General features: G+C 38.1%; 1 protein-coding gene across 2 annotated transcripts in view; it reads right to left on the bottom strand.

Moving 5' to 3' along the window:
* GLRB (glycine receptor beta) overlaps positions 1-18,670 on the bottom strand; it is a 52,051-nt gene that overhangs the window by 14,135 nt on the left and 19,246 nt on the right. Inside the window, exons 5-8 of one of the 2 annotated variants that reach the window (XM_055700961.1) lie at positions 14,607-14,836; positions 11,696-11,778; positions 8,860-9,000; positions 5,316-5,468 (exon numbers count right to left, since the gene is read on the bottom strand). In XM_055700961.1, the coding sequence (XP_055556936.1) occupies positions 5,316-5,468; positions 8,860-9,000; positions 11,696-11,778; positions 14,607-14,836 (607 nt within the window). The remainder of the gene's footprint in view (positions 1-5,315; positions 5,469-8,859; positions 9,001-11,695; positions 11,779-14,606; positions 14,837-18,670) is intronic. The other variant, XM_055700962.1, reaches the window with a different exon arrangement.

The following is an 18,670-nucleotide window of genomic DNA, read 5'->3' as shown; positions in this document are numbered from 1 at the left end:
TTTTGTAATTCATACAGAGATCATTTTCTTCAGATCCACTTTAAGTAACTGAGGATGTGAAAATGTTAATAAAACTGAAAGTATCTGTATTGGTCTATGAAATTATTCAAATCTAGTTGATCATAAATATCACATAATTCTTTTGCTAGTGTTCCCATTTGGATTTTAAGAAGATTGTTATGATACTTTATTTGGTATTCATTTGAAGTGGGTAATTTTCTAGATCTTAAAACACTGAAAATAAAATATAAAGAAATTATTACAGTCATGCAATTTTAAAATACAAATTTTTATGATGTTTTATTTAGAAATGTGTAGAATCTATGTATCATTGCAAAGCTGGATTTTTTTTGTCCATTAGAACAATATAGAATGGCCAGATCTGCTACCTCAGGTCAGAACGACATGGCAAACACCAATCAGAGAGCCCTCAGCGTCCACTCTGGCTTTTTTCCCCATCTACTGTCTCTGAAATGTTCAAGTACAAACGTTCCCATATGGATAAAAAGTGAGCATAGAATAGTCCCCTTTTTACAAAAATTATTTTCACTGACCAACACCAGCTGTCTGGCGATAAACACTAATTACAGATCATAAGGAACTGCAATAACAAGTACAAATAAGGCTGCAATGCCTTTTAATCTATAGAGAGCCCCTCTGCCTATGCCCAGCTTGCCGTTTGTTCTCCAACAGCGTACGGTATCAAGTACCATGCAGACTGCAGTCTGTGCTAGATTTCTGACAGGCAGCCTCTGCCCTCCTGCTGATTAACCCAATTAGACAATGATATGGACTGACTCAACATCTCAGATATTGTAATTTTTTTTCCTACCAACTTTAAAAGTGTTTATTATCTTAATAGGCAAATATTATTATCATACCTGGTGCTGAAAACATTTGTACAGGCACTATGTAGAGCTTAAAATAATAGATCTTACAATCCAGAATTTAATTCTACAAAACCAACTTAGAAATTCCAGTGGCTGAGAAGGTTTTAGTGGAGCTTTCATCGATCTGTTCAGTAGAGCAACTGAGGTCACAGTGACCTGCCGCTAACATCCATTTGTCTGGATTCCTAGGATAAAAAGTTCATTCTCAGGGTCTGAGAAACTTCTAGGTTTTCAAGATAATAATAAAGTGAGATAGAAGCACAGAAATATTCTATTAAGCAGCCATCTGCTGCCAGATCACAGCTAGCACGGCCTCGGAGACCTAGCACTGCTGGTGTGCATCGCACATCTGGCAGCAGCTGCACTAGGTACCTACCCAACACAGTCCAAAGCTCAAGCCTCAAACATGAGTGAGGAGAATGAACAAATTAACTGCAAAATTACTTATCTAATTAAATAAAAAAAAATTAAAAAAAGGAAAAAATGCCCCTTTTCTTCTCAAGGAGCACTAAAGAGAAAGGACAGAGCTCCTTCCCCCATACCTGCAAGTAAAGTTGGCATTTCCAGGAAATACCTCCGCATTTTTTCCCCTAGTGTAGTATCCCTCTTGATGGCACAGTTTAGTTTATCAGTAAGGTTAGTTATCTCACAGCCTAAAGCATGATTTACAGAGCTACTATTTTAAAAATACTACCTAAGGTTACATGCGGATAACATCTGAAAGTGCCAGTCCAGCAAAGCACTTCAGCACATGCTGCCAGATAAATTAATCTCCCCTTTTTGAATCCATCAAACTTACTGTCCTCAGCACTATCTCCTGGCAGTGAATTCCACAGGTTAATTATATGCTGTCTAAAACAGTATTTTCTGGTTTATATTACTGCTTTAAAAATGTCTGGCTTCATCTCACAAATGTTATTGACCAAGTTAATATTTTGTCTTGCTTTCCTTATCATTTGGTATCTTCTTATACATTCTTTTCTTTCATTAAACTTTTTAAACGAAAAGACATGATCTTGCCAGTCCTTCCTCAAACTACAGTTATACATATATATTTATGTCTTTGAGACTGCATTTGTTACAACTTTATAGAATGAAATGCCTAGAATGAAGACAGATCTGAGGACAGGAGTGATGGGGGTGGGGTGCATGTCTGCTTGTCCTTTCTGTGTGAGAAATACATCACAGATCACTACTCCAAGCTTTTAGTTAACCTGTTGTAGCCCTGCCTGAACTTTGGAGTAATGCTTCACACTGTCAGGCCACTGCGGGCGGACAGAAGTCCGATGTCCTTCAGATCCCTACAGCTCCAGAGATGATCTTACTCCCTTTGAGGATCACACAGCAGTGAAGGTAGGAAAGGTTGTGGTTTTTTGTTTGTTTGTTTGTTTGTTTTTTATTAAATGGATGCTGGAACACTTTCCACCTGTAAAGAACTGGAGAGTCCTCTGTTTGGCTCATTAAAAGGTGAAACACCATCATCTAATTAGACAGAAGCATACAGTGCTATCAGCCTTTACGTTGCTTAGCCACAGCTGCTAGGATACTAGTCCTTTGTGGACCTCCCTACCGCCAGATGATCAAGTTGGGTGAAATGATACAGGGATAAATAGGGCTTGCAATTTGTTTAGTTCCTACGTGGACACAGGATTTTTCTTCAAATGTACACTCTTTTCCCAGAACTTTAATCAGTTTACAAAAATATACTCTGCTTACTGGCTTGCAAAGTGTCTCGTATTCCTAAATCACCTGGAAACTTCCAAGTTGCCTTGCCGTGGGGAGCAGTGGCCCCCCATACTTAACTCTAGGGACAACTGCATTCATTCATAAGCAAATCTAAAGAAGCTTCTGATCTGGCAAGACCTGTATCTAGCCACTGAGAGTGTTCAGGCCATTGGTAACAGTTTCTTGGGATTAGACATCCTTCACTCCGAACAAAAATGTTAATCTTGTTAGATTCCAAGGTCAACTTCTTCAATGATGTAGCTAGAAGAGTTAGTTTGTTGCCCTCCTGCAAACCAGAGAAACATAAATCTTACCCTACTGACAGTGTTAACAACTTGCATTACTAAATACTGACTCATGACTTGAGGATGGTCAGATTTAGAGTTATTTTGCTTCTCTGGGGATTCAGGAAAAGTCACATAACCAAGCCAATGGTTAGTGACTTTAAAAATGCATTCTTTCAGAAATGCTAATACATAAAAGGAGCACTTATAATAAATGAAGCAAATCAACGATAAATAAGTATGCATTATTTAGTCACAAAGACGTCAATTTACATAAATCAGCACTGTCTCTTATAAATCTAAAAGACAGACTGGTTGGCTATTTGAAGTGCAGGATTATAAAAGTGGAAATACAGCTCAAGCTTTGATTGCATTGGAGCTCACTAGATGAAAAACATTTCCAGTTCTGGTTTCTATCTTTTTAATTTAATACATGCTACATTTTCCCCATTTTTTTTTTTCTTCTTAAAATGTCTTATGTTTAGCACTGTGGAACACATCCTTGCTACTTTTCAAGGTGAGGGATATTTGTTACTTGCTATCAAACTAATACAGATTGTGACTCCTCCCTAAATTACTATTAATATTTTTAGAGGTCAGAATAAAAAACCCCCTGATTTGCATTCTGAAATAGACCCTTAGAAGATAGACAAAAAAATATAATAGTGGGTTTGTTACATTCAGTTATAGCAAGGTAGCCAGCTGTGGCTCAAAAGGCAAAAGTAGCACTCCAGTCACAGTTCTCCAGATTTTAAAATAGACTATTTCAGTTGGAAGGGAACTGCAACGATCAGCCAGTCCAACAGCCTGACCAATTCAGGGCTGACCAAAAGTTAAAGCATGTTGCTAAGGGCATTGTCCAAATGCCTCTTAAACACCGACAGGCCTGAGGCATCGACCACCTCTCTAGGAAACCTGTTCCAGCGCTCGACCACCCTCTTGGTAAAGAAATGCTTCCTGGTGTCCAGTATAAAGCTCCTCACCCAGGAGCTCAGCACCTCCCTCTCCCCTTCCCCTCCTCAGGGAGCTGCAGAGAGCAACGAGGTCGCCCCTCAGCCTCCTTCTCTCCCATCTAGACAAGCCCAACGTCCTCAGCTGCTCCCCATGGGACATTCCTTCCAGCCCTTCCACCAGCTTTGTTGCCCTCCTCTGGATGCATTCAAGGACCTGAACATCCCACTTAAATTGTGGGGGTTCTGCAGATCTTAGATTACTTTGCCTGTCATCACTGGCAGAGAAGGAAGCACGGCAGATGACCTGAGACGAGAGCAGTGAAGCTCAGGCCAGGGGGTACGTGGATGCTTTTCCACCCAACAAAACCTGGCACTGTTCCTGCTCCAGCTGGCCTTTAACACAGGGATTTCAGCTACCCACTGCTGCGGGACTGTGCAGAGCACAGCCACAGACTGGTAAGGGGATGTGGCAGGTCCTGACCCCAAGGGTCTCCAGTGTTACTGACACGCATTCATGCATGTGAGGTTGCACTGGAGTCAGGTCCTGTGGGGGTGTGGAGGTCCAAGCGTGGATGAGAGGGTTCTCAGCAAGGCATGTGGCTGGAGGGATTCTGCAACTGCACCCCTGGGGTCTTGAAAACAGGTGCCCTGAACCTCCTGGGACATGGAAAAGATTTGGAAAGTATGGACCTAGGGAGGTAGGAGTGCCAGGGAAAAGGGAACCACAGGGAGTCCAAAGGAGGGGGACAAAGAGGTCATGGCATGGGGAAGGGAATCCAAACAGAAGTGTCAAGGTGCAAGAGCCTGGCTCTGCATTTCATTGAGCTCTTGGGGTCAGTAAATCTGGCCACCCCACAGCTGCAGTCCCATGTACAATCCAATTAGTCAAGAGAATATTGTTTTGATTAACTTTGTGTCCTGCTCTTTCATAATAAATGAAGGCCCCTACTGTGTTCTGCTGAGCAGCCTGAACGCACAAGGCTGAAGGACTCCTATGAACTGACTCTAATGAAATAAAGCTAATCAGGTAACAAAGATGCTAATTCTTTTGCAGACATCATTCTGCTTCTATTAATCTTCAGAAAAAACTGCTCCAAGAGGTAACTATTTAGAGCCTTACTCATCATCCTGCTTTCTTACTGATTATTCAAATGCTCAGATTCCTATGAACTGCGTATTGCCAGTGTCTGCAGCATCACCTGTACATGGATAAGATCAGATTTGTCTGGGCTGAGAGGAGCAGACAGTGTGCTTATCATGGGAACACGGGAACCATTATCAAGTGAAGTCTTAATGTGGAGGTGGATTTTACTGGACTAGCAATGAGGAGGTTTCAGTGAAAATGATGAGTGGATAATGGAAGTGAAGTTGCTTTCAGTGTCCGGTGTCATGTTATCAAAGCAACCGAGAATGGCTCAATGGCGTTACAGCGGATCGTGACGGTATGTGTAAACGCAGGTTACCCAGTGGGACTCTTGCAGCGCTTGCATCAGGATTGATCCAAAATGACAGCCAGGATAGAACAACAATTAGCAGTGTAGGAGCATAAACACCCATCATGTAAAATCCAACTTGTCTTCTCAAAGTGAAGATTACTTCTACACAAGTGTAATAACCTTTAAAGAAATAAATGCATTAATGTTTAATGTGCTGCTTCTGATCCATATCTTCCAGGCCTTTTTCTATTTAAGAGCAAAAATGTAATGATTTGATTTGCTTTATGAAGGCAAAGAGTTCCATTTGGGGAAAAAAAACATGTTCAAAACACAGATCTATATAACCGCCAGGTGTGGGCAGGCATGTGGTACCCTCTGTGCTCTACCAGGCACCCCCTCTCTAGCCACAGCACATCAGCACCAGGCAGTTAAACTAACTCTCATCTTGATGCTGGCTTCAAGATGCGGTCCAGATAAAACCAACAGGCTCTAGTGGTCATACTAGCTTAAGCTCATCTGAAAATCCTCCTTAGCATTAATCGTGCAAAAGATGGAATTAAGAAATATTGGTGTAGTCAGTTTAGAATGGAAAGAAGTGATCTGAGTGTGTCTCTAAGCGGAGATTCCCACAGAACTGAACGCTGGTACAGGTGACTTCTAAAACTGGTACAGACTTTTTAAAAAAGGCTCTAAAGCCACTACACTTTGAAAACAAGGAACAGTGCCTCAAATGTTTTAAAATTAGGATCTAAAAGCACACAAACATTTCAGAACATATCTGTTAAGATAACTCCAACAAAAAGTAAAGCTGCAGATACTAGAGGTTTTGCGGCAGGTAACAGATGGATCAGGAAGTCCAATAACCAGAAGACAAATTCTGTTCATATTTTCACTCAATTAATAGAACTGGCATTTTTATGTTAATATTAACACAATAGTGTTATAAAAACAACTTCATAAATTAATCTATCACAAGGAAAAGGCATTCCTATGTTACATTACAACAATTTCAAAATTCAGATCAGTCTATATCTGTCAATCAAGTCAGTGCAAAGCCGATTTAGAAGATAGGATCTGTCAAAAATATATCTATTTATATTCTATGTTTTAACAGTAAAGTGCTGTAGAATGACAAATCATCTTAAAAGCACTGTTTGGGCACAGAAGAAGCAAAACAAAAAAACAATAAAACATTAAGGAAAAATTTCCCTGTTTAGAAGACACGATACAGTATTTTATAGTTCATTTTATTCTCTTCAATGATCTGTTTGACAAATATCCCCTCTATAATTCCTGAATAGTTTCCAGATACCTTTAGGTTTTATTTTCAAATAAGGGATGACCTTCAATATCATTATTTGTTTGCCTTATGCCAGAAATGCATTCTATATGCCTTTGAATCATCTTTCATCAGGCAGAGAACAGTAACTATTGCCTTCACCATTCAGCTCCCAAGGACCTATTCGGATCTGTTATATACTTGATAAACAGAGAACAGGCAATTTTCAAATTTTAATACTCACTTTACTGCCACAGAAAGTCGCCCCATTTTTTTGACCCTCTTTCTAGTTAGGTAGGTATGACAAAACATTATTTGACATAAATAGGCAGTAAAGATTAAGTTCTTTGCAACTGGCAGGATTCTCCTACATAAGCCATAATTTTGAAAATTTGCTTCTACATGCAACACTGCCTCTTGATTACCTGACAAAATCCTTAACTGAGTTAATTTTAACTACATGCACAAAATCTGTTTTTATGAATACCTTGAACATTAAAATTTAAAGTAATTCAAACAACTACTGATTAGTGAAAACACCCTTTAAAAGTATTTGAGTACCAAAATATTCCATTCATAGTAATGAAATATTAATTCCAACCTTGATCACATGATTAACATGGATCTTCTTAATTTTTAAACAAAAAGGATTTGCAATAAAGGAATTAGGAAATTTTTTAAAAATTTCTTGTCACTCCACCCACTCTGATGGTTCCCTCATGTTCTTTCTTGCATGTTCAAATGACATACACACACAGACAACATGACCTTTTTACTGAGCATTCTGCAGTATCATTTCAACTTGTGGTCACAAGGTGCTGAAACTTGAGAGAACACTACTGATTTTCTTTCCTGTTTCATAGTAAAGTGTAAAATTATTAGGTTTTTCTTTAAGGTTCCTAAAAATACCTAAAATATCTAAGGATTTTTTAGCCGTTTAATTTTAGATTTAGGGCAAAACTCAAAATGGTCATGGTAAGCTCAATAACAAGATAACAATCTTGAGTATTTATTTTTTCCCCTAAAATACAATGTAAATTTTTCAATTTTCCCATTTCTATGAATTTTATTTGAGAATTACAAGATCCATTCCTTTATTTTTTTCACAACTTTATCACTTGTTTTTTTCAGTAAATTCATTGTTTAATTAGGAATAAAACATTTTTCTCTCTGCTAAGTAAGCTTCTACCATATCCCAACTTAGATTTGAATGCAATCACTGCCAGTTAGTTTTGCTTTCACAAATGCAGAATTTTCCTGAGGAGAGCTCATTTCATATTATTTACAGATAGTGAATCACTTGAGATGCTGAATTATGTAGTTAGGCTAAGAACTCACTCATTTTGCAGTTAAACAAATGCCATTCCAATTTTCATTATCTTTTTGAAGTTAAATTCCTTAACTCTGAGCTCTACTAAGGTTACTGGAGATCTCTTCAGACTTCAGATCTAGCTCAGGAGCAACTGCAAGTAATGTACTGCAGCTGAATAGTCAATGGGAAACTTGCAGAGGATCCTCAGAAGCTGTGGCACCACAGCCGTCCTCATCGAGATTTAATGGGAGATCTATTCCCAAGATCAAGAGCACTGACAAATACACCCCGCTGACCTCTGTTGTTGTAGGAAGACTTGCAGTTGCCACAGTATGTCAGTAGTTGTAGTTTGGCTATCATTATAGACAGGAATCAATCGGGGTAGAAAAGATAAATTTTGAGAAGCCAGAGTACAGAAACCATTGGATAAATTTGTGCCCACCCTCAGAAAATAATCATAGGATTAAATAAATTCAGGGCTGAGGATTGTAAGCAGCTTTCTATAATGACAGACTTTCCAGAACACTTAAAGAAAGGAAGAACCTGCAGGGCAAAGCATTTGCAGTTACACTCTACTGCTATCCACTTCTGGAACAAAAGTCAAACCAGAAAACCAAAATTATCCTACTTTCCTGCAACTGGCGTAATTCTACATAAACATCCTTTCAGAAAAGTTTGACACTTACAAGCGTAAACAGGGATAAGGATTATAGAAACAAAATGATGGTAGTAAGATCACAAGACATGTAAACAAAACCAAGACAAACATCTAATCTCTTCTTCAACCTAGATGTTTCTACATTTGAGTTAGCTTGCAGTAACCACGTATGACAGTTATTATTATGTGAACTACCTGTTAGTTTAAAATTAATTTATTTTATCCCATGAAATGTAAGACATGAACTGGAATATTAACCATTAACTACAAACAGTAACTGAAGGCAGCTTAAAGTTTTTGTATCAAGGAGATTGCTACCTACCTGTGCCTTTGTAATACTTGGTACAGTTACCATATTCGATATCCTCCTTTTTAATATCAAACTGAGGCAGAGCAATTTTCTCTAGCTGTACAGGATCTCCAGACTGCCAGATAAATCGTAAGTCATCAGTTGTATAGCCAACTACAAAAAAAACCCAATAATAATCATTTAAAGAACCATCTAAATCAGAGTAAGCTCTGCAAGAAAATCTAGCATATATGTTTGTTACTTTTCTATTTCTCTCTATTTCTGGTTCAGAGAATTAAATACAAAAATGAAATAATCCACAGCTGAATTTTATTGTAAGCCCAGATTAGGACTTGGTGGGTGGAACATTACATTACCAACAATATTACACCAATTAAAAGGTTTTTGTTACAGTCTTTACCATGTAAACAAAGAAGGCAAAGCTCCATTATTTTCCACAGCTTTGAAGCCTCCATATTCATTCATACTCTACTTCAGCAAAGCATGAAAATTATACTGAACTTTAACAGCACTCACAAGCCCTAGCAACTTCAAAACAACTTATTAACACAATTACTGTAATGAATACTGGGTTTTGTGTAAAACAAACCTTCCGCTTAGCTTTTTCAGGTTAAAGGCCCTGATTCATGAAAGCACTCTCGTTCAAGAAATACTTGACCAGGAATTTAAGTAGAGGTGTAGTCCTACTAAAATCAGTTCAGTGCCTTCATGATCTCATATGTACGGACAGACTTCAGCATACATCTGACTGTCTAAACTGTGATGTATACACCACCACGAAGCGAGAGGCAGTGACAGTCAAGCTAACAATATTCAAGCACAAAGCAGTATTGCTCAAATATGCATAATAATAATAATCGTGATTTTACATGCCATTTTTCTGCCACCTTCTGTTTATTAAGGATTAACCTAATTCAAACAGAGATAATGTGTTTTAAATAGAAACAGAGATGGGGACACATAAAAAGATGGAGTTGGAATGCAGTGTTTTGCAAGTCAAAGTCTTTGAAAAATGTTTAAAGAACCATTTTTTTTCTGGAGGCACTAGACAGGGTTTTTTTAGTCTTTGAACAGCTGCAATTAAAAAAGGTAAGCTGTTCACAATCTAACTGCTCTAAGATTCACAACAACTTAATAAAAAACACAATGTCTCAATGCTTCGTGATGGAAGATAAAGAACAATTAGTTACTTTCATGTTTTGTTCATAAAATCAGTCCCACCTCCTTACAACATACAGCAAATGACAAAACTGCCAAGACCCTTTATGATAACAATTACTGGACAGTGAAAATTTTGCCTATAGAGAATGTGTAGAACTGTAGATCATAACTGCAGATATAAGAACAGCTTAGTAAAAACTGATGGCCTTTTTTGTTTCGGAAATCCAGCAACTAAAAACAAAATACTGATTTTAAAATAACTGAAGTAGAATTAAACTGCCAATGGCCAGGAGGAAAAGCAAGCCCATTGCTGGAACTGGAGAGACAGACAGGAGGTCATGGGTACCGTTCTTACTTGTGACAACGGAACTAAAAGGTAGAAGGAAGCTTAGTGCACACTGTCTTTCCATAGGAGCAAATTCCTCCTGAATTTGAACATACCAACTTAGCATGGAGAGAAACTATAAGGTTGTTTAAATAAAGGTTTTGAGAAATTTTTTATGACTAGTTCTTCCTTGAATAACTATACCTTGCAATGCCTGTAAAACAATCCAGACTGAGAAAGCTCGAGCAAACTTCCATTAATATTACTGTGTAATTCCAGTTTAACCCCAAACAGATTTAGGTTTACCATGAGAGTTTGCTTCAGCTAATGTATACACAGATTAGTGATGGGCAAAACTACTATGGACATACTACAATTCTAAAAGTAAATGCTGGTAGTCAAAACCTAAATTGTAAAACTCTGATATCATCGTTATTATTAACCCCACTGGGTTGCTCTGCTCAGCTTTGATTAATCTTGCTCTTTTTTTGCTTTGGTTTTCCCTTCTCTAACCTAACCTTCCCCACCAGACCTGGTGGAGTAACAGCTGAATGAAGCTTTTGTGTTACAGGGCTGGGCCACCCTCCTCCTCTCTGCTTCACACTTGTCCTTACTCAGGAAAACAGCATTACCACGTACGTGGGATCACCAGGGATCACTGTGTTGGGAAACAGCTGTACTTGAGTAGGCACCCTTGTACTTGGGGCACAGGAGAGAAGACAGGTTTCAGAAACATTTTGTCTGCCACTTCCAGCACGGTATGAAGCCTGTCAGAGATGAGAGTTGGCCTCGCCTTCTTATGATCTTATGATCAAATCACCTACAGACCAGGGAAGGATTGGTAAGGGAAAGATGCCTGACTACATCCACAACACATCTTGAAACCCCTTTCAAAAGGTTTCACAGTTAATGCTCTCAATGTATCAGCATCAAATCCTTTTCCTTCAGCACCCTATCAAAAGTTCCGAGCAATACCACGCACCATCAATGCAAGGGGATAAACTGGACCCCAACAGTCTACAAAGCAGCACAGGTTCTGGCAGTCAAAACTACATGGAGAAACTATGGGGTCTTTCTCCAAATGATACGTGTTTCCATTTTACTAGGTTTATTGTAAATGTTTTTATAAAACCTATCAGTTGTCATTATCTTTGATAGCACAAGCTAAAACCAGAGTGCATGGTGCCATAACCTTAAGAAACATTTTTGATAGCGAAATGTATGTTAGTAGGAACTAGTGATAATTAATTTCAAGATTCATTAAAAATGTTGACATGAACAATACAGAATTGATAAATTTTTGTTGGATTCTGACGCATGCCTAGAAGGCAACTGTTTTTATGCACAGACTGATTTACATACAGCTTTCCAATTGCATCTTGCAGCGCTGTGTATCCATAGGAAACAAGGTCAAGTCCAAAGGGCATGACAGAGTAATAGACAATCTGAAATACAGAAATGGAATTTTAAAACAGTGTCAGCTGCCATGTAAGCAGTATGTGGCAATAAGGAAAAAAAAAAGTAATAAATCACAGGTATTTCCAGCTTCTAAAAGAGCAGAAAAAAGTTCATTAAAGTTATAATAAGTAGCAGTTTGAAATTGAGCTATTTCCAGTATTCTGAGAATAAAATTTACGGAGAGTTTTAAACACACAGTAGTTCACAAATTAGAGACCTACTAATACAAGACAAAATACATATAGGTCATAAGAATAACCAAACCAAAGGCCCACACAGAACAGAGTCCTGTCTCAGCAGTGGCCAATGGCAGACTCCTGAAGAAGAATATGAGACTACAGCAATCAGGAAATTGTATTTTGCCAGATATCTAGCTGCCTCCCAAAAGTAGCACCTCAAGGGCCTCCTGGACCAGGAGTGATGCTTCAGATTTAAGAGACCTCAACACATTTTTTCCCTCCAAGAAGCTGCTTTGCTTCCAGTTGCTTTCTGGAATCTGTTTAAACTTCGATGATGCACAGGATCCCGCAGCAAGGCATGCCATAGCTAAGCTGCACGCACTCTAATCATCTCCTTTTACCTATCTTGAGCCTGTCTTATAGTTCTTTCCCTGGAAAAGAAGGTGAAAAATGTCTGCCTTGCTTAGCCGTTCTTTATAAAGGATGCTGTTTCATACATTTAATACATCCCATACACCCTCACCTGCCTTCTCGCAGTGGGAAGACCAGAACTGCACCTTGTATTCAAGATGCATGTATAGCATGAATTTATAGTGACATGACATTCTCTTTAATCCCTAACACTTCCCAGAAGTCAATTCACTTTCTCAACCAGTACTGAGCTGTTAGCTGACATTTTCAGAGAACTGGCCGTTATCACCCAAAGGCCATTTTCCTAGCTGGTAATAACCACCTCAAAGCCAATCAGTTCTTCTGTATAATTAAAATATTTTTTCCCACATGTATAACTTTCTGTTATTTACTTTGAATTTCATCTCATACTTTGTCGCCTAGTCATTATTTTGTAATTCTCAGTGTTGTCTCTTATCTTTACTATCCTGAATATTTTGCCATCATCAGAAGTGCCTGTCAATCCACAGGTTTCCAGATGATTTATGTTGAACAGCACAGGACCCAGAAAAATTTTTTCCGTGGGACTCTACTGCTTATTTCCCCTCATGTGAGCACCTTCCTAATTCTCAACTATTTATGCAGGCAAGAGCTTTCTCTCACATGCATTTTGTCATTCATGTAATTTGGTAACCGGAGAGTCTTTCATTTACATGCGATAATATCTCTGTAAACTAATAATACAAGGCAAGCAATTACATATTTTAAGAAACGAAAATCTTAGTAGCATGTCACCAAACCACAGTGCCTCAAAAAACTTAATCTTATCTGCACACGTACCATTTATGAATGCAGTGTATTATTAAAATCATCAGAATATTTTTGGAGGACAACAATAATTTCAAACTATTGAATTTGGTTTTGTTATTCGGAAGTTTTCAGAGAAGATTATTTCGATTATAAACACTTCTATGAGTATTCACTCGATGTTCAAACCTAACCTATTGACTGAAATAAGGTCACTTAGGAATAGATGCAACCTGGAATAATATGTAAAAACAGTTTCAATGTTTAATTTAACATTTTCTATTCCAAATGGGAAGTTTCTCTTATAGCTGAAAGTGATTTCTTAATTTTGAAATACTGATACCTACAGACTTCAAAACTTGCTACAGAAACAACTGAGATCAGAACCAGGACCTTCAGAGTAAGCCAAATGAAATGCTTTGATTGCCCAATATATTTTCTGTTCTGATCACTGTCGGCAAAAGTCTTGTGACTGAGTTTTCTCCTCCTGATTTGGAATGGACAATAAAACCCCCAGACTCTCCCATCTTCTTTCTTATTCTATCCGCTTCTATTCCAGGAGGAAATAGCTCACGTGACCATAATTTCAGAAGTGGTTCCCTCTTAATGGTAATATCGCAGTATATTTGGGTAATCATTTTTCCTGTATCAGGGCAGTATGTTCCAGTTTAAACCAGAAGAAAACTCACTCACCGTTAGGAAATTGAGCATAATCTCTACAAATCATTGTGTTTATAAGCTCTCTAGATCTGTAATTCACTATAAGATCCTTTTTAACCACCCAAATTGCTGTTTTCATTGGATGACTGTTTTTATGGCACGGTGTATATATACCTTTGATAAACCAAGTCAAACCACAAGAAGGTATGCATAATTGCAACGAAATTAAACTATTTTTGGGTCTTCTGGGAAAATCCATATCCAGTAAGGTATAGAACTTAATCAGGATTATATCCCAGTACTTCCACAAAACATTTATATTCAAAAATTTTTTAATTTCTGCCCCTCCCTATATCATTAGTACGTAAACATAATTTTCTTCAGATGACATAGAAATTCAAACGGTGTGCAAATAATATTGTTTTGCCAATGTCTTTACTTCGGATATCTTATCCATTTCATTACGCTTCCAGGAATGTAAGCAATTATCAAAATGGTTTAAACTTTGTTTCTAGTAATACTAATTTACTTAATGTGTTAGCTTAACAAGACATAGAAACATACATACACTTCAAGTACCTGCTGTGCTACCAACTGACATGCTTTAAAATATCTTCATCTGACTTTACACACATTTAATTTATTGTAGTATTGTTTACAAACTGTCATATAAACCTAAGCATTAGTCATACACTGTATTACGTTACTAAGTCTAACACAGCACATATATCTCATATCAAGCAATTTAAAAAAGGAGCAGAAATACATCCATAAAATACCTCATGCTGACTAGGACGTCTCCATCCCGAAATATAAAAAGAAGGATATTTTCTTGTGTGACATCATGGAAGTTAGCATTTTTTTCATTTGCAAAGAATAAGTCCGGCTTCCAAAGACATTTAAACATAGTTGGGTCCACTGTCAGCGTATCTGAACCTCTCCAGTCATTGGGCAGTTTGAGCCTGGGGTCATTCCACTTCTGTCTTAGAAAGATATTGACTCTATAATCCTGATGGGAAGAATAAATAATTATTAGACTAGCCAAAAGTCTAGCCAAAAACCCATGGAGAAAGAAAACAATTCTATCAGACTCCGAAAAGAAAAAAAATTTATGCCCTCATTTTTCTACCACAAAGATAGTAATTGCTATTCAAATAACATAAATCTTAGAGTTTAATAGCCTTTACTACAAATAGGTAATTATGCCTTACTCATCTTTTCAATATAGTAACTTTCTTTAAAAAAAGGACCAAATGGTCTCCCCCAGCACCATTTTTTTTTGCATGCCCTGGATAGCAGCCCCCTGTTTTCTAGGCATGGGGAAAGCAAGCAGCAGGGCAGAGGGAGGCGATAGCTTGGCTCCACTCAATTGCTGCAAGCAGCAGACACGATCTCACTCCTGTCAGGGCATCCTGTGAGTTTAAACTCCAGCTTAATTCCCCATTTGGTTAACTGGCACACTGATGGCAAAACATCACCCTGCAAAAGCGGAAAACGGACCAGGTAGATCACAGATTTTACACTGCACACACAGAATACAGCCTCACACTTTGTAACAGTGATTTGGGACTGTGCTGGTAACTGAGGAAAACCGGTACCAGCTTGCAATACGAGTACTGAAAGAGCATCTAGGAAAGCAGACACAGAATAAGTCTCAAAGAGACAAAAAAAGGCGTTACGCAGAGGAAATTTCCTTCTGGATTCAGCAGGACTCTTGATCAAGGGTGGACAGTAGTAGAGCCATGCACTAATTTTGCCTTTGGCAATTGGAGTAGCATGTGTCTCGGGGCAAAACAATACCCGCACACGTTCTGTCCTTATTGAAAGCTGTGTGCATCCAAAGGAAAAATCTGACCTAGTACGTCAGTTATGATTTTTCAGTCCTACCTCTAAGTCTTTTTTGCTTTTTACATTTACATTTAAGCCAGAGCCTCTTTTTTATGTATAAGTAGGCAGATCATATACAGAAAATGAATAAAGGTGGTGTTTAAATAAAGCACAAAACCAACCCCAAATAAACCAAAATTCTATATGTAAGATAACGTCTGTCTCCAGTCTTCTTAGCTGTCTTCTATGGTGCGTTCTGTTTTTTCACTCACCACAAAGCACCTTGAGGTTAAGGGCTTTCAGAGCAGTGAAAACACTGCTACTGCTTTACATTTATAGCAAAATGCTAGAAATCTGTGAGTGAAGGTCCTCAACATATTTTTGATTTGTCAATGTATTCTGCATACCAAACAAATTTTAGTTATTTTACACATTAATGCATTCTTACACATTTTTCTGTTGATACGTGAGTTCTCTTCTGTCGTACTTACTACATTGTGTACATTTACAGTCCAGAGCAAGTGCCATGTTGAGACAGTCATGTTGACTTCAACAGGATGGAGTGCACTTGGCTAAGACCTCACGCAGAATCATTTACCCTGATGATTTACCCTGGTAATTGGAATACGGGGCCCGCTTTCCTGTGCCCAGTCCACCAGTCAGATCAGCCCCTGTATTTCTTCATGACACTATACTGCCTAATACTTTTCCTTACTGCATTGTAAAGAGGAGCAAAGCATCAAAATGAAGTAGAAAGAACTGAGATGATATTTATTAATATGCATAGTTCTGAGAGACATGTTACTTGTTGGCAGTCCGATTTTGAAAAAATATATGCGGTCTGACTTATTTATACAAAGACCTATATTATCTTGCCAAAGTAAACAAGAAATATAAAATAATTGTTAATATGAAGTGACTTCGTACTGGAAGGTTCTCACAGAAAAGCTTCAGAGCAGGAGGGAATTCAGGTCATTATCTCAGAAAGCATCTTTTCAATTATAAGTATATAATTGAAAATTTACTTTACTTGCTTCTCGCTGAAGATCCCATTCCATATGCACTTCTTGTCTCAGTGAAAACTATTACTTTAAACTATGTGAGATAAATACTGCATACTGTGTGTGCCCACAACCATCACATTATTCATCACACCAAAATTAATTTTCCCATAAACAAAACAGGACGCCCTCACAAAGCCATAGGCAAATGATAACCAGCATCCAACACTTGCCCTCAGCTTACCCATTTAGAAGAAGGAGACGTTTACACCACTGAAAAGCAGAATGCACTGGCAAAATAAGAATTGGAAGTAAAATCAGATGGATGCTGTTTTAATTTCTTTCTTGCTCTATCACAAATGAACTTAAATATAGCAAACAACTGGATGTTGTGATGTCTTAAGAACTTATTTCTGTTCCTATTTAAGTCAATGGAAGACAAATCCCGTTAACCTAAAAGAAGCAGGTTCAGACCTACCGAACTGACAGAGACTTGCGACAGGGGGTACATGGAGAGGAAATCCACCGCATACTTGAGGCAATAAAGAAAATGCACAAGGAAGCCAAGAGGTGTCAGGATACAAAACTGTGGCTAGCCAGACGATGACGTGCAGAAGGGCTGCTTCTTAGAATATGAACTATTACAACACCTGGCAGCAGCATAGACTATGATCTGGTATAAATCTATTTCGAAAGAAGTCTGCGACCAGTCCTGTCAAATTTGGGCAATGAATTTTAAGATTCAGTATGTGCACTACAATTAGGGGCTGAAGAAGTTGTCTGCATGAAGCACATGGTCTTTCTCCTATAAATTTGACAAACATTCTTGAATATTGCAGAATGATTGCCATTCTATAATAAAGGAGAGTCAAATAGAAATTAAAAAGCCTGAAACTAGGGGTGGGGGGTGGAAGAGATATTCATCAGCATTAGAGCTAGGAGGACCTGGCAGGTAAAAAGAATCACAAAAGTATTCTACAGGGCTTTCTTTTCCCATGAAACTCCAACAGAAGGCAAGTTGTTTTCAGGGAGGTTGAAACGGGAGGCATTCTAAGAAATGTTTCAAATGCAGCCTACTAAACAGTGGGCATGTGGCCAGACAAGCTCCTTTTTACACGAACTGCACTCATACAAAGAAAGGAAGCATGATAGTGCTGTCTTTTGATAAAGTAGAAAATAGCATTTTTAATATTAAAATAATGAAACAGAGTTTTCCTTTATATACATAAATATTAAACAGACCTTTCTGCAAGGTTTTAAAGTAAAGGAAAAAGAGAAAGTGGTGTTTTGCCATTTCAGCCAGCGAAGAAAGATTACGCTGCATGTACAAACCTTGAATATAGATTCTGTAGACAGAGGATCAGATCATCAGCACAGCTAAAATGTTATAGCCCTTTAGGTTTTTATACCAGAAAGGATCCGTCCCTAGGAATCCTTGGCTGGTGATCCAGTCTGTAACAGTTGCTAAATGTGACATAATCACTGTATTATCCCACAAATCTGCAGTCTAAAAAAAACCACCAAAAACTGCAAAAGTAGAAGCAGAGTTAGCATGGGGATCCTAGACAAGTAGTTTAATGAGCTAGAAGAAAACAAATTACAGATTCAAGATAAAGGAAGCTCACGGGAAGGTAGCAGCTCTGGTATAAGTTCTTCTCCATTTTAGCTGTACAAATTCTTACTCTCTCTGTATTTAACTAATTGTTAAATTGTTTAGTTTTTCCAGGTAACTTGTCTGACACATGCGTGAAAAGTCACAATTCTCTTGTGAGCATTCACCAACACAACGTGAAGACTACCCTTTCTAGGCACAGAGCAAACGTTTGCCCTTCAGTTTCTTCACCAGGGACTGACTAAAGCAATACAGGCTTCTGGGCACAGGATCCACGCTATGGATCCTGTCTTGCTTCAAAACAATAATACTTCAAACCTGTCAACTGTTTTCGATGAAGAAATTCCTTTCCCTCTTAAAGCTAAATAGACTCTACTTCAGTGGGACGCAATCTCTGCTCTTT

This window comes from Falco cherrug, chromosome 1 (genome assembly GCF_023634085.1).
Source record: "Falco cherrug isolate bFalChe1 chromosome 1, bFalChe1.pri, whole genome shotgun sequence".
Lineage (NCBI taxonomy): Eukaryota > Metazoa > Chordata > Aves > Falconiformes > Falconidae > Falco > Falco cherrug.
Note: the sequence above shows the minus strand (reverse complement) of the source record. Positions and strands in the feature narration are given on the sequence as shown.